Source organism: Rhodnius prolixus, unplaced genomic scaffold, assembly GCF_049639745.1.
Source record: "Rhodnius prolixus isolate KJV_2025 unplaced genomic scaffold, Rpr scaffold_2, whole genome shotgun sequence".
Taxonomy (NCBI): Eukaryota; Metazoa; Arthropoda; class Insecta; order Hemiptera; family Reduviidae; genus Rhodnius; species Rhodnius prolixus.
In genome coordinates this window covers 37845915-37862178 of record NW_027411592.1, presented here as the reverse complement: position 1 = coordinate 37862178, position 16264 = coordinate 37845915, and the positions used below count along the sequence as shown (strand labels likewise).

Sequence of the window (16264 nt, the reverse complement as noted above, 5' to 3'; positions counted from 1 at the left end):
GATATTTCAGTGGACTACGATAAGAAACTAAATATCAACAAGAATAAAGGAAATGTAATATAACAGACAAATATCACAGACCGACAAATTAATAATTTCGATAATATTATGTATATATAACAATTATTGTAATCAAAATTACTTCTTTTAACGAGTAACCAGGGATCTCCATGCTCGACTAAAATGAACTGAGTTAAATAAAGATATAAACTTTTGAAAAAACTACTAGACAAACGTTCGAAACTGAGATTACCTAACATAAGACAGCTGTACTTACTCCTAGTCCCTATCTAGATTTATGGAATAGAACTATAAGGGATAGCCAAAAATTCGATTCACTATTGCGCATCCAATACCTTTAATCCAAAATCTTATGCACCCTAGTCAACGTTCCTTTCTAACCACACTATCCTTTAAGAGTCCCTTCGTCTCTGTCATCGCCAAATCCCGCTGCCTAAAATTCCATTCCCAACTATCTTCTCACACAAATCCAAGCCTTCTCAACCTCCACTCTCCTTCTTATCTTCTTCGATGCCTGAAGCGTCTGAATATGCTGATGACTCATTCTATACACCAAAAGCCAACCTTAAATGAAGCATTAATTAAACGATGTTCAGTAACGCTTTCAATCCGCAAATGGAGTACAGATACCCATTCTGAGCGGAAAAGTAGTGTGACAATATCCACCAGAAACAGAAATTACTTAATATCACCCTCGCTAAAAATACGTATTAACGGCGAATAGAGCGCATTATGAAATCGCTCGACGTGGTAATAGATAATAAATGACCCTGGTGAAATCACATTGACTAGTTAATAAAATTTTGTGAACAGCCCTTAATCATCTGAATGTTCTGCAGTCTAATAATTCTTTTAAAGGCTAGACTGTGGGTGATTTCTCAACGAAAACGCATCCTTTACGTACCGCCTTGATAAAAGTAGAAAAGCTCATAACGTTAATTGCTGATGTGCTTTTTGGGAGCTCTCATTTCTACCCTGCACTCGCGCCAGTGGCTCAAAACTTTTCATTAGATGTAAAAAACAAGAAATCATTGGCTTTCCGCTTTATTATAGCCAAACTGATTGTTCAAAAAAAAAAAAAAATCACAAAATAAAACAATATTAGGAACCTGAGATATCGCAGAAACGCTATGGTATTGAAAGAAAAATTTCAATCTTAGTTGAAGTTTTCTGACCTATAGGGCTTATCCACGTCATTAAATCGCCCTGAACTATTTTCTAGTGTTACCTTCTTTTTAGTTACACAAAACTTTGCATCTACAATCCTTATTATCTTCATCATGACATCAGTAAGTGAATCATTTTTGTCTTTTTCAAAATTGAGACTCAATTTCCTCAATTTATTCGACTATTTCTTATACAGATGACTAATAGCAATGAAGACATTCAGTACTCAATTTACAACTCCCTTTCTGACTCATGTTCTCGCTAATTCAACATTACCAAGCATAACTGATGTCATTATTAAGCATTTTATCTCAAATCCTAACTTTAAATCAGCAAAACTACATCCTCTAAGGTCCTTCTTCCTTGAGCTAGATACCATATGTTCAACACACCATTGATTAATATTGTGATTTGGCTTTGTCGGCAAGGACAAGTCCCGTGAAGGTCAAAAAAGCAGTTCGAGGGTACCAACAACCGAGTTATTTCCTCCCTCGAAGCTAAAGAATAATTACAAGAAAATATTTTTCAAAATGAAAACAAATTAAACCAAGCTCAAGTAAAGGCAAATTCTATACCGCCATTCAATCCAGCTAAGACAAAAATAAGAAACTTTAATAGCGCCATCTGCAAATTGAGATTTAATCATAAATTAATCACCCTTCACAGCATTTAGCTCGAATCGGGATCACAATAAACTCCGTCAGTAGATATGTCGCAGAAACCATTGCTGACGCAGGGCATTTAATCTTTGCCTGCGATAAGTATGGCAACGGTTGGTATTCGTTGTGCTAGAAGATAGTGAAGATGCCTATTTCCAGCCCACCTACACCGCGATATCTCACTCGGAGTTGTAGCACAACATCGATACTTCACAACCTTATAGCAAAACTCGAACACTCATCACTCTCTCTGCATCTAAAGCCTTTTAATTTAAGTCAATTCGTGCCAATTGTTTCAGGCGAGTTTTACGTCCAACTACCTTATAATATAAGGTTATCTACTACATATAAGGTTAACTTGCTTAGTACAGGAAGGGAAAAAAATCGATACCATTATGAAAGTTAAATTATTTGGGGGGGAATCAAAGGGCCGATTAGGAGATGAAACAAAATAAATTCTGAAACAGGACTTCGATTTACCTAATTCTTGCACAGCTGCTTTTGTGCTTCATCTAATGATTTTTCAAACTCAATATTTCCCATCCCAGCGGCTTCTGATATTCTTTAGTCAGCATCAGTTTTATTTATAATATTTAAAGTACCATACTAATCTAAAACCGAAACTGTAAATTGCAATTTTTGAATATTATTTCTGAAACAATAAACAATCTGGGTCTGTTATATTTTTCTAATTGTTTACAAATATTGTAAATATGTGTACCTTATTTTTTTGGGATCCTCTCGAATCTGGCGCACAGGGGTAATCTGCCCACCCACCAGTTAAATATGCTGTTAAGTACAAGAAATTGAAAAAGTGTTTCACAGCAAGGGATTTTTTTGATCATTTGAACTATTTACGTGTATAATTAACAATTATTTTAGAATAAGTATTCTGAAATACGTAAATATTTAAGCGTGATTAACAAGCGCAAGCGCGCCAGTACACTAAGAAAGGTAACAGGGTTGATGTTTTTAAAATATTAATGAAATATAGAAAGCATCTTTTAAAAACCTTTCTTTGTAAATTTTAATGGAAATTTATTTGTAAATAGGAGTTTATAAGAAAAAAAAACCTTTGTCTAAGATGATTTATCAGCTCGCCCTTCCTTATGAGTGATCAATAATTAACTGACAATAATGGGGTGTCGGGTCAATGTTCCTGGGCGGTACCGGTTATTTTCAAATTAAAAATATAAAATAATATTCTTTTTACGGTTGGTAATCACTAGACTATATTGATATCCAATAGCAATGAAGTCAAGAGCATCTGTTGATAACACAAATGTTTGTGTGTTCGATCGAATGGACGCTCTCACAGGAGCCCTGGGAGGAGTAAGTCAGTGCGAGTGATAAGGATTGGCCATGAATGATGCTTCTACTTATACTTTACACGAATACATTTTTATTTTATAACTCTATCAAAGATTGTTTTGTGGGATAACATTTTTAATCTTCAGGAATTGTTGCTATGAGAAAATATTTCTTAATAACAATTATTCTACGACTGTACCATTAAGGTAAAAATTTGAATTAGGATATTTTCCTGCTTTTGACAACCATAAGAAAGTACCTACATAAATAGTTGAAACTTCAGTCTTTTACATCCTAATTATTTATTACTGAAAGCTGCACCAAGTAAACCAATTCAAAGGGGTATTAAATCCCCGGCAAACTACTTAATGTTAAAAATATGCAATCAACTCCCAATGGAAATCTTTAAAATAATTATGATTTTTAACCTTTACACTGACAATGAATAATTGCACTAAAATAAATTAAAACTAAGAGTAAATTAAGAAACTTACCTATATAATCCCTGTTAAATCCCAATCTACACCACACAACACATCTCACAGGGGTCACTGGCTTAGTGTCTCAACCATTTTGAGAGTAATACAACTGTTCATGTTAACCAACTTGAATTAAGGGTATATACATTTTTAGAAATAAAAACCTATGAAAATATGAACCATATAGGATTTCATAGCCAGAAACTCTGTTTATAAAGAGTAATAATATTATTATATAACTAAATAAGTGAACTAGAAAGTCGACAACATCAGTAAACAAGTAATAGTCATGCAGGTGTTTGTTTCAAAAGTTGGCAGAATTGTTCCTGATACCGGCCTGGTGGTAAAGATCTCAGCGACATCTACCGAAGTTTTAAGTAAACTAATAGTGTGAAAGAGGGGCCCTGATGAAGGGGCATTTTCACTAAAATCAATACATCACCCCCATTTCGAACACCCACAACCAGCCAACACTTCTTACAAAAGAAGAAAGATACTTTCAATGAATCACTCGTTTGCTAACCAGCCTACATTTTTAATGTAAGCTTATATGTTTTATTTACACTTTTAATGCAGTTTAATTCCACGAATTCTGCTCAAGAAAATTTTAAAAAGAAACTTTAAAAATTGGATGGAGCAAATTATGGCTGTTTTTTGTTTTTTAAATAACAAAATAACGTATAATAATACCAAAATCAATTAGTGCAAACGCACACATGTAGTAAATTGGATTTCCAGTAGCATATTTACTGTAACTGCACTGCAATACTTTCCCAACACCAGGAAATTTTCCCATGGGTAGAGGTGAGTTTAAGCGACCCTCTTAGGTAAGTGGCTTTTAAGTGTAATGTGTGACCCCTCGTAATATAATAATTTTAATATTATATTATTTACAAGAAATAAATAACTAAATTACCAAATATGAAGTAAATCGGTTGAGTGGAAGGGCTATGGTATTTCTCTGTATTTTATTTTTGGCTTCTTGCTATTGGTTCGCTCATCAAATTCAGTCCCAAGCAAATTTCATTGAGAGAAGCGCAGAAAAAGACAGTTGTGTAAGACTTTGCAACAAATGTGCAAAAAAATAAAATAAAATACGTTAATTTCATCCTTTGATTTAAAGTGTCAAAATTTGCGCCCTAAGTCTTGTCAGTACACTGCCAGCCTCCAGTCAGTGTTCTCTCTTACAGAAGACTGTTCACCACTAGTCTGTGAGCTGTAATGGCTCGTTGGAAGAGAAAATCTAAGAACTATGAGGAAGGGCTTCTTCTGCATGAGGTTCCTTGGGTGTCACTAACCACTAGCAACCAATATGTTCCACAAAAGTGAAAACTTTAAAAAGGGTGAATATCTGAGAAGAATGAAGAAAATTAAAATGTGACATTCAGAAACAGTGTTGAGAGCACAAGGGGTAATCTGTGAAGAATAAGTCGAAACTAAGGGAAGGGATTAGCTATGCGCTTAGCGTACTGGACTCCCACGCGGAGGTCCCGAGTTTGAATCCAGCTGTTGACCCTTAGATTTTCTCTTCCTAGGTTCTTCTTACAGCTCACAGTTCGGTGATGGACAGTGTTGTCTGTAACGAAAGAACTCACTGTCCGGAGGCCGGCAGTGCACTGAAAAAAGCTCCGGGCGCCAATAACCTTAGAGGTTGACGCGCCTTAACTCTTTGAGGCACACGATTTTAAAGAAAATAAAAAGCCCTAGTTGCACAGAATTTCTTTTATTCAGATTTACATATGTAATCATCCCTCTCAAACAATCATTACTCTCGAAATACGAAAAAAAGAAAAGAATAAATTAATAACATTTCAATTGTCCTTTTTTAGTGTGGGACGCTGGTATTGTATAATACCACTATGCAACTAATGCTTTATATGATGTTCATTCAAACACAACTTTTTACCAAAACAAAGCGGAACTTTGCGGACAGTACAGCACTGTCCTTCAGCGCTCTGTACCTTGAAATGTTTAAGTTTCATGTTTTGACCCAATTTTTTATAAACAATATATGAATTAACAACAGCTGCATCCAAATAATAGAACAGTATGCGGTGCCACCATTTTTTTTACTATCGGTCAAGTTTATAATAAATATAAAAATTATTTCACTTATTATCGCATTTACCATTCATTGGTGCATAGCACTGCCAACTGAATGAAAAACTTTAAATAACATATTAAGCTGTATGTATGAATAACTTCAACTTTTCGAGGTGGGTTAAAATATATCCCACCATGCAACAAAAGCTAAGCAAAAGGTGGGACAGTTTTTAACCCACCTAGCCGCAAAGAGTTAAATCATTAAAAGAAAATAAATAAATAAAAATAAGTCGAAACCAAGTGTATTGAGCTCCATTACAAATACTTCTGAGTAGATTCCATTAATGCAAACTTTGGTTTGATTCCGCCGAAGAAAATAAAACTTCTCTTACTCTAACAAGCAGAGAACTCCTCTATGAAGCATTTGAAGTTTAAAAAAATCAAAACTCACCTTCCCAGAATGTACCTTAAGAAAAGGTTATTGACACAGAGATGGTTTTAAAAAAGTAATAATCAAACAAAATGGTACAAGGAAAATAGTAATAAATAATTCACAAAACTTGCTAAAAATATAATGTGTTTTTATTATTATTATCATTACTTACACATAAACTTGGTTAATTTTCCTTACCTACGAAAAACTAGCATCTGTATAAACAACTTAAAAGGTAATGATAATTTACATATATTTTGTGAATTTGTTTCTTTTTACTAGGATTGAATGTGACTAGTGCATATTATTAGTGCCTTAGTGAAAATATTTATAATAATGCACAAAAAAAGGATAACTATTTAAACTAAGGAAAAAAAACCTATGCATAATTACATACGTACAAATTTTGTTTTTCATTTTTTATAGGGCGGGGGGTAACTGTTTTAATTGACCCTTAATTATTTTTCACTGGAAGCTGAAACCTTAGATTTTATCTTAATTTTTCCTCTTCACAAAAAACAATATTTTTTTTTTAATTTCTCTTCAAGGCAGTGCAATTTACACAGCAAATGAAAGTAATAAGAGCTACTTTATTGAACTAAAAATAAGAAAATCTAACTGTACATACGAACAAAAAAAAAAAAAAGAAGATTTCTCTCGACGTAAACAAATCTCTATACATCATTCACTGGAAAATTATAAAATAAATAAATCATTTTGAATTATAAATTTTCTTCCATACAAGAAATTATAAAGAATAAGAATAAACTCGAATGAAATATTTCACTACTCTCAACCTAAAAGAAACCTATCCTTTCATTTTGTTAAATTACAAAACATACATAAATAATTATTCTTCACAAATGTTTTGCGGAAAAGTAAATTTATACCTGTTAAGGTTAGAACTATTGTTATTAGTTTTAGCTACAAAAATAATAATAAAATAAAAAATATTATCATATATTATCTTAAACTTTCTATCATTCATACCATTTAGCCTCCCCAACAAAATATCATTCAGGAGAATAATTAAAACGATTACTAAAGGCTTAATTATTGCGAGGTATTCGAGCCTACGACGGGTTATTCATTTCTGGATAACATCATTATTTATTACTACACTTACAATTGTTTTCTTTTAAATAAATTAACAGCTTTTACCAACAAAAAATATATATTAAATATAAATTAAAATATAAGAACAAAAAAAAAAGATTAATAAAAATTACACGCGATTAAGCCTTGAAGATATGGTGTTAAATTAAGGTACGGAGTTAGTATTATTATTTTGGCAAATACAACTTTATAAATTACACAGGTGTTTGGTCCCAGCTCGTTATCATCTATTTTTACCTGTGTGAAATGTGCTGTAACGTGTGAAAAAAATGGTAATGTATCAAAGCTAAAAATTGGAAGATATAAATACAAAAAGAAATTCGTATTCTTCTCTTTTCTTTTTTTTAGAAATTTCTTATTTCTTTAATAATTGTAATAAATCTAATAATTGCGTAAAAACATGACTTACGGCTGAATTCACAATATTGGAGTATAAAAATCAATACAAAATGGAATTGCAATATTATAAAACTCTTCCCCGACCTTTCCTCCCCAGAATATACGTATACTCTGGGTGAAAACCATGTTGTGTTGTAATTATTTTGTTTAATTATTTTTAAACGTTATGTACAAGTCATGGTTACATATATAAAATTCGCACTATGTACAGGGGACTAGGCAAGGAGGAGTAATTACTGAACTAACGTTATATATCTTCACTGATTCACTTTCTTTTTCCAATATTTAAATACACGCAGAGATGAGTCTGGGTCAAACAATTGATTCAGTTAAATCCATTGGCCCACCGAAGGTAACTATTTCCGAAGTACGTCTTTCTTGCATAGGAGAATTCTGAAAATAAATATCCTCAATTATCATTCACATTAACCCTAAATAAATTATTTTATTAATAATAAATTTATTGTTAAAAAATATCAGGATATTTGTGTGGAGAAGGTTACAAAGAAAGGAGCATTAAAAATTTTCTGGAGTATTTTTTTGACTTATGCGCAGAGAGTTGGAACGTTTAGTCAATCCTCACACTTCGAAGCCAAGTAGGTAGCAGAAACAATAGGTATAAGAGTCTTTTATTTTATTTATTAATTAGGTTGAGTTTTGATAGTTTTTCAACTAGTCTTGCGAGAAGTTTGTAGCGTACGTTAGTTTCTTGCCATTTCAGCCTAGCATAGATATTCCATTTTACCGCTTTGTCCACGTACAATAAGGGCAGCGTACTTTGTCCACAATTGGTTAATTGATTGACGAAGATTAGGATCTTTAGTCAAAATGTAAATATTATATATTTTGATTGGGTAACATCTGTTTGATTCGCCATTTGTTAAGACAGTCCTCTAAGTGGTTAATGTGCTTTTGAAGAGCTCTTCAAATTAGCGGTAAGAGGATCGGATTAAGAAAAAAGGAGATATCTCAAATATCTAAATATTGGGTTATTATGTACCACATTTACTGGTTGCAACAGTTGTCGCAGTTGTTAATTTGAATAAATTATAATTCAATACTCTCACAATCAATTAAAATTACAATTCAATACTCTCACAATCAATTAAAATTACAATTCAATACTCTCACAATCAATTAAAATTACAATTCAATAACTCACAATCAATTAAAATTTCAATTCAATACTCTCACAATCAATTAAAATTTCAATTCAATACTCTCACAATCAATTAAAATTACAATTCAATACCCTCACAATCAATTAAAATTACAATTCAATACTCTCACAATCAATTAAAATTTCAATTCAATACTCTCGCAATCAATTAAAATTTCAATTCAATACTCTCACAATCAATTAAAATTACAATTCAATACTCTCACAATCAATTAAAATTTCAATTCAATACTCTCACAATCAATTAAAATTACAATTCAATACCCTCACAATCAATTAAAATTACAATTCAATACTCTCACAATCAATTAAAATTTCAATTCAATACTCTCGCAATCAATTAAAATTTCAATTCAATACTCTCACAATCAATTAAAATTACAATTCAATACTCTCACAATCAATTAAAATTACAATTCAATACTCTCACAATCAATTAAAATTTCAATTCAATACTCTCACAATCAATTAAAATTTCAATTCAATACTCTCACAATCAATTAAAATTACAATTCAATACTCTCACAATCAATTAAAATTACAATTCAATACTCTCGCAATCAATTAAAATTACAATTCAATACTCTCACAATCAATTAAAATTACAATTCAATACTCTCGCAATCAATTAAAATTTCAATTCAATACTCTCACAATCAATTAAAATTACAATTCAATACTCTCAATCAATTAAAATTACAATTCAATACTCTCACAATCAAAATTACAATTCAATACTCTCACAATCAATTAAAATTTCAATTCAATACTCTCACAATCAATTAAAATTACAATTCAATACTCTCGCAATCAATTAAAATTACAATTCAATACTCTCACAATCAATTAAAATTACAATTCAATACTCTCGCAATCAATTAAAATTTCAATTCAATACTCTCACAATCAATTAAAATTACAATTCAATACTCTCTCAATCAATTAAAATTACAATTCAATACTCTCACAATCAATTAAAATTACAATTCAATACTCTCACAATCAATTAAAATTCCAATTCAATACTCTCACAATCAATTAAAATTACAATTCAATACTCTCACAATCAATTAAAATTACAATTCAATACTCTCACAATCAATTAAAATTTCAATTCAATACTCTCACAATCAATTAAAATTACAATTCAATACTCTCACAATCAATTAAAATTTCAATTCAATACTCTCACAATCAATTAAAATTACATACTCTCACAATCAATTACAAAAAGGAGATATTTAGAAAAATTATTTCTAAGGAATACACTTCAATAGCAATCCTCATCGTTTTAAAATTGGCCGATGAAATTAACATTAAATGATGAGAACCTTTAGCATAACAAAAGGTAAATATAACGATGTGGCGTTTTAGATAAAACCCAACCCAACATACCCAATAAAAATGTTTTATTACTATTTACGATCAATTTTTCAAGTAGTGTTAGAAATTTTTTCCTTTTTTACACTAGAGAAATAAGAAAAATAGTACTCGTGCAATATTATTTAAGGAAAAAGCTATATAACTGCAATTTCTTTTCTTTTAATTGTTTTATACTATTATAGTTTGCATTTTCTTTTCTCTTTTGATATATCAGTACCTCGGAGGTATACAACACTGTCCATTTTTTTCCAAAATTTCTTTTTTTAATGTTTCTAATACAAAATTATTTGTTTTATTACACAACCATCTATGTTACTTATTATACAACAAAGTTGTAAGCAAAATAACTCCCTTGGGCTTATAAGTAAGCAAATCTCTTATTGTTTTAATAAAAATTAATTAATTCACTATTAAGAGTGAATTAACTTACCGCAACACTTCTCGGCACTTCTGCTGGCACTTCAATGCAATGGGTTCGCTTTTGACCAATGGGTGCAGTAGAATATTGACGAGAATTTCTCTTGAATTGTTGATCTGTCTCTAGAAAAAATTGTAAAAGATTAATTTTTCACAAATTCGCATTGAAATATTCAGTGTTATTTATTATGTTTACAATTTTTTTTTTTTTTTTTCAACCTAACATTATAACACTATACAAATTCCAAGACTAATTTATTTAAATTTTTACATTTCAAATAAAATTTAGATTTTAGATATAAAAGAGATTATCCAGGCATCGACCGAATAGTATCTAAGCTAAAGTAGCCTGAAGAACTTTAATTATCTTGACAACAGAATTTTTGTTAAAAGTAGGTGTTTGAAGCTAAAACAGCGAGTGACTCTCAGTACGATATGTCGTACGATCAAACGCTTGAAACTTTAATTTTGATGGCCCCCTTATTATGTTTAGCTTTCTTGTTATAATAAAATAAGCAAGAGTTGCTACGTAAGTGAACAAAATATCTAAAAAGCTATTTTTATTTTTTTAATTCTGCTTTATTAAATTTTAAATTGTGTTACGTGATTTTTGTTCCTACTTAAATAAGCATCGGGTTAATTTCCTGCCAAATCAAAAAGTGCACATAATGAATGGTTTTTCGTTAATTTAATATTTATTTAATAAGTTTTTTGGCTTGCTTTGAAGGCTAAATTGAATTGAATTTTCTCTCATACAGAATATAGACACCTAAGAGAATCAACTATTACTAGGAATGTCCAATGAACGTTCTTTGATTGGTGTTCAGGTTAACGTTACTATTTAAAACAATATGCTTTTTCGGGAGAAAAATTGTACTTTACATCGGAAATAAGGGAAAAAAAGTCTTTTTATTAAGGGTCCTTAGATTCCTTTAACAAACCAACCCAAATTATATCTAAAATGATTAAAAAAATTGTTATTATCGACAGTTTATTGCACCTTGAGATGCCCCAATTGGCTCTAGTTTTATTTAAGTCAAAATAAATACAAAACCAGAATTTTATTAATGTATTCATGTACAACTGCAGGCCATACACACCTACGGTAGGTTGATTAGAAATTGGAGGTGGTATTAATCTAGATGCCCAGTGTTCAGATGTACTTGACGCAGAAGACGAAGTCGAAGGAGATAGAAGGCCTCTTCTCTGATAGAATAGTATGTAGGCCGCAGACGTTACCAGTTCACCTTCATTAACCGCAGTTACAGTTGTATCGTCAAAACAGTACCACTGCCCATTGTATGGGTTTCGACAATAAGCTAAAAAATAATAAACAAATATTAATTCATAATACAATTTTATAAACATTTCGATACTAAAAAGTTGAAATGGTAAACAGAATTATTAATAAAAACAATGATGCAGACCACTATAAATAGAGGATTATTATTTATTCATATCTATGTAGCGCAATTCTCATAAGATTATATAGAAGAAAATGTTTTCTTAAAATAACAAATTTAATTTAATTTACAAAGAAGAAAAACCAAAAGATTTTCTCTTTAGAGGCTTTAAAAAAAAGTACTCTAAAACGCCAATAGAACAGAATAGCAAGTAACTTTCCTAACCTGGACATTATTGTAATATTCAAAAAAATTTTAAGGTACAAACTTGTAAATATCAATCGCTTAGTCAACTTCAAAATCTGGTCAAACGTCAAATGTTAGCAAGAGATAATTAAAAATGCTTCGACAGGTTTAAATTAAACGAAACAGCTCTACAAAACCGCATATTGACGGCTACTCTTACGAAAACTTGAAGCGGAAAAGTTGACTTCATAAGGTTGATTATAAAATAAGCAGCAGAAAGTTGTTCTTCAAATGCTGCTGACATAAATGCTTTAAGAATTTTCGAAATAAAATCCTAAGAATGATTTATAGCCCCCCAAAAAATAATATAGAATTTGGGGGATGGAACTAGAAGCAATTAGAAAATTCATTCAATTCAAAGCGAATAGAACAGTTATGTTGAACGATATTAGAAAACAGGGCCTTAGGGCGGCGAAGGGACTCAATAGTATAAGCTTCGGCAACATAGCCACAGACTTTGGAAGAGAATTAAAAAAAAAACCATGGAAATCTCATCATAGGAGAAAGTACTGGAACGAGCGAGAGTAGTAAAATTTACAAAAATCCAGAAGCTATGTTAAAAAAAAATGCATAAGACTTCTACAAAACTAAATACATGAATCTGAGTACCAAAAAAATAAAACACATATATAATCAAAAGAATTAACCTGTGTAGTGGCCAGTATGCAAATTCTGGCCGTGGTGATTGCATACTGCATACAGATCATAGGTATTATGTTGCAAAGAGTTGTTGGAATGATTGTTATGTTTCCACCACAATGAAGGACCACCTCCTCCACCTCCGCACAAATGTGGTGTCATATCAAACCCTATAGCTGGAAAGTCAACTAATGTTGTTAATTTTATTGTTGACCTGTAAAATAAAAAATAGATTTAATTCCATTAAGGCGCAAGGTTTGTTTACATAATTAATACATTTAATTCAATTAATACGCAAGATTCGTTCCCCTAATTAATTGATTTAATTCAATTAAAACGCAAGATTCGTTCCCCTAATTAATTGATTTAATTCAATTAAAATGAAAGGTTTGTTTACATAATTAATACATTTAATTCAATTAATACGCAAGATTCGTTCCCCTAATTAATTGATTTAATTCAATTAAAACGAAAGGTTTGTTTTCATAATTAATAGATTTAATTCAATTAAGACGCAAGGTTTGTTTACATAATTAAAAACAAAACTGTGTAATGTGAAAAGGCCAAAAATCTTCTTTAAATTAAATCTGATCGCTTTTAATAAGAGTTACAAAAAAATATAAATACAAAATGAGGTGTCTTAAAATCTCAAATAAAAAACTTAAATTAAACTAACTTATCAATTTATTCAGAAGCTGTTTGTGGATATAAAAGAGCAAGATGAAAAATACTCGGTCTGACTGAAAAAGACATATTTATATCAACGTCAAACAGGACTCTTGAAATTATATTATGTTGAAATACCACCATCGCATTTTACTTAAGGACTTCGGACAAAAATCGGCAATTCTCCAGCTTTGTCTCGGGAAAAACCATATACTTTTATCTTAAAAAATCGTACATGTACTAAGTAAGTTACTGTGAAGACCACGATACCATAATATCCCAGCGATTAGAGGCGAAGACCGCATAGCTATGTAGTGTGGTACTAGGAACGATTTTCGATTTATTTGTAGTTAAGTATGTTTGCTAGTCGCCTCCGTCCACACCTAATTTGATAGTTGGACGTAAAGCCCATCTGACATAATAGGCATTACTTTACTTTTTAATACGAAGGCCAATAAATGCTCACTTCTAAAATATTTTCTACATAAATTTACTAATTATTCGATTTCTAATTTTAAAAAAAGTGAGCAAAGACTCTTCAGAAACTGCACTAGAAAATTCAAGACAGTAAAAAAGTAAAGTAATGCCTATTTTTGCGGCGTGGGCTTTACGCCCAACAAATTAATTACAGAGACGGAAGCGACTAGCGAACATATATTCTGTAAATTTCTTCTACTGACACCTAAATAAAATCCAAGGGCGTCATTTTGACATAACGTGAAGAAAGCAGCTAACGTTTTAACCAGTCGATTCAGGGCTATTTGTTCCATAGTGAAATCTATGAACATTCAACTAAACAATGTAATCGGGAACATAAAATATTTAGTACAGCGTGTGTTGTTTTTGCGTCCAACAATTTAAAAAAATGAAATAAACATATTTTTTATGTAGTAGGTATATAAAAACATGCGCGTATTCCAATGCAAGGTTGTGTCAAAATTTCAAAGCAATCTGCGAAGAACTTTCGGAGATTTAAGATTTTGTACAAACGAACATTTACATTTTTATTTATATAGATTTTTTTATTGTTAACATTTTGAGAACTTACTTTTATTTTCCCCAGCCATACCGTTACTAGAAGAATTTGCTTTGACCAATGTACTTTCATGATGTGTTGATTTGATTTTGAGAAATATTTAAATTTTCTATTTTAAATATTACCTATTATGATTTTTTGCAGGTGGTTGTCTAAATCTCTTCAAATGAATTACAAGAATATCTGGAAGTGACCATAGTCCAAGTTTTTTAATTACTTCCTGCTTTAAATTACAGTTAGGACAGTGCCAAGCATCCTCTGCCCCTAGCACTTCTTCTTTTGTGTACAGCTAAAAATCAAAATATTTATTTACATTTTTGTTAAGTATCAAATATTCTTACTTAAAATTATTTGACAAACTTATTAAAAACAATTTAGTAGATTGGATTTTTGAAACATTTTTCAAGAAAGTTACAGATACTTTTTTCTAATTAATGACAGAATTAAATGATGCACAAAGTTAACTGATATGAAAGTTAGATGGTATGACTAAAAGCTAAATCACTGCAATTAATACATCTTTTACGCATATCTTTAGAAGGGGTCGTTACATTGTAAAAATCATCTTAAAGATCTTTACTGTCACTTTAACACATATTTTGGTTGTACTAAATATAATTTTGTTTTATCAACATTCAATCGTAAATCAAAACCTGACAAATAATGTAGTTTATTTTCGAAAAATATTTAATATTAATATAAAAAGTTAATGTGATAATTTTGACAATCCTGATTGGTTAGTGCATTAATTTTGTTTTGTTAATGCTTCTAATTATATAATAAATATTGTTGTCCAACATTACAAGTTACTTACTTGGAAACATTCTTCTAACGTAACAGAGCCTCCCATTTCAGCATTTTGCTTTAACTGCTTGACACTAGAATGTTCTTCTATGTGATCCGCATCATCAATGACCATGCTGAAAATTCCAAGCAAACATTAAGCCACTTAAAAATATTTTCTAAAAAAAAAAACTAAAGTAAACTTATTTTCGGGCGTGACTTGCCCATCAAAATACCAAACAGTTTGCCGTCGGCGAGGAGAAAACATAGTTAGTATGTATATACTTTACAGTTAACATTTTGATAAAATAAATTTTTAAAAAAGTCGAAACACGCGAGTGTTTTATTTAAATTAGTCCTCGTGCGCAGTCACAACACCAAACAATCCCGCCCTTCCACAGAATTACATTGTTCCATGAAAAATAATTCTGAAGGCTTAAAACATTATTTCTAATTCTGCTTTTACGTTGTCGATTTTATTATTATGGCTGTCATTGTAAAAATAAAACTCTTCTATTAATGACTGAAGAATAGAAAAGATAATTGTTAAAAACAAGAAAAGAAGCATAAACAATTCAATCTACTAAATGATAAAAATAAACAAAAATATACACTATTATATAAGATGAAATCAAATCGAACAGTATATACATATATGTATATATATAATTTTTATTGACTGTCTAAAATTAAGGGAATTCCTAATCGAACATTGATGTTATAATGTTTTTGTTACTCGATTATCTTGTTATTTATAACGCTTCTCCATAATTTATGTGTATAAATATGTTCAACATGATTTAACATCATGATTTATGTTTATAAAAGTTTATAAACTTTTTTCAATTTTGTAAACAAAGAGTTTTATTTTTAAATAAGTTTA

At 30.5% G+C, this 16264-nt stretch overlaps 2 protein-coding genes across 4 annotated transcripts in view; both read right to left on the bottom strand.

The window, feature by feature from the left end:
* Positions 1-3791, bottom strand: part of tty (tweety) — a 219184-nt gene extending 215393 nt beyond the window's left edge. The window contains exon 1 of one of the 3 annotated variants that reach the window (XM_074119138.1): positions 3653-3791. The gene's annotated coding sequence lies outside the window, so the exon portion shown is untranslated. The remainder of the gene's footprint in view (positions 1-3652) is intronic. The other 2 variants (XM_074119139.1, XM_074119140.1) reach the window with 2 other exon arrangements.
* Positions 3792-6244: 2453 nt separating this feature from the next.
* LOC141449582 (ubiquitin carboxyl-terminal hydrolase 43-like) overlaps positions 6245-16264 on the bottom strand; it is a 94283-nt gene continuing 84263 nt past the window's right edge. The window contains exons 7-12 of the mRNA XM_074119134.1: positions 15413-15518; positions 14724-14887; positions 12905-13110; positions 11709-11927; positions 10622-10731; positions 6245-8021 (exon numbers count right to left, since the gene is read on the bottom strand). Of these exons, the coding sequence (XP_073975235.1) occupies positions 7941-8021; positions 10622-10731; positions 11709-11927; positions 12905-13110; positions 14724-14887; positions 15413-15518 (886 nt within the window). The 3' untranslated portion in view covers positions 6245-7940. The remainder of the gene's footprint in view (positions 8022-10621; positions 10732-11708; positions 11928-12904; positions 13111-14723; positions 14888-15412; positions 15519-16264) is intronic.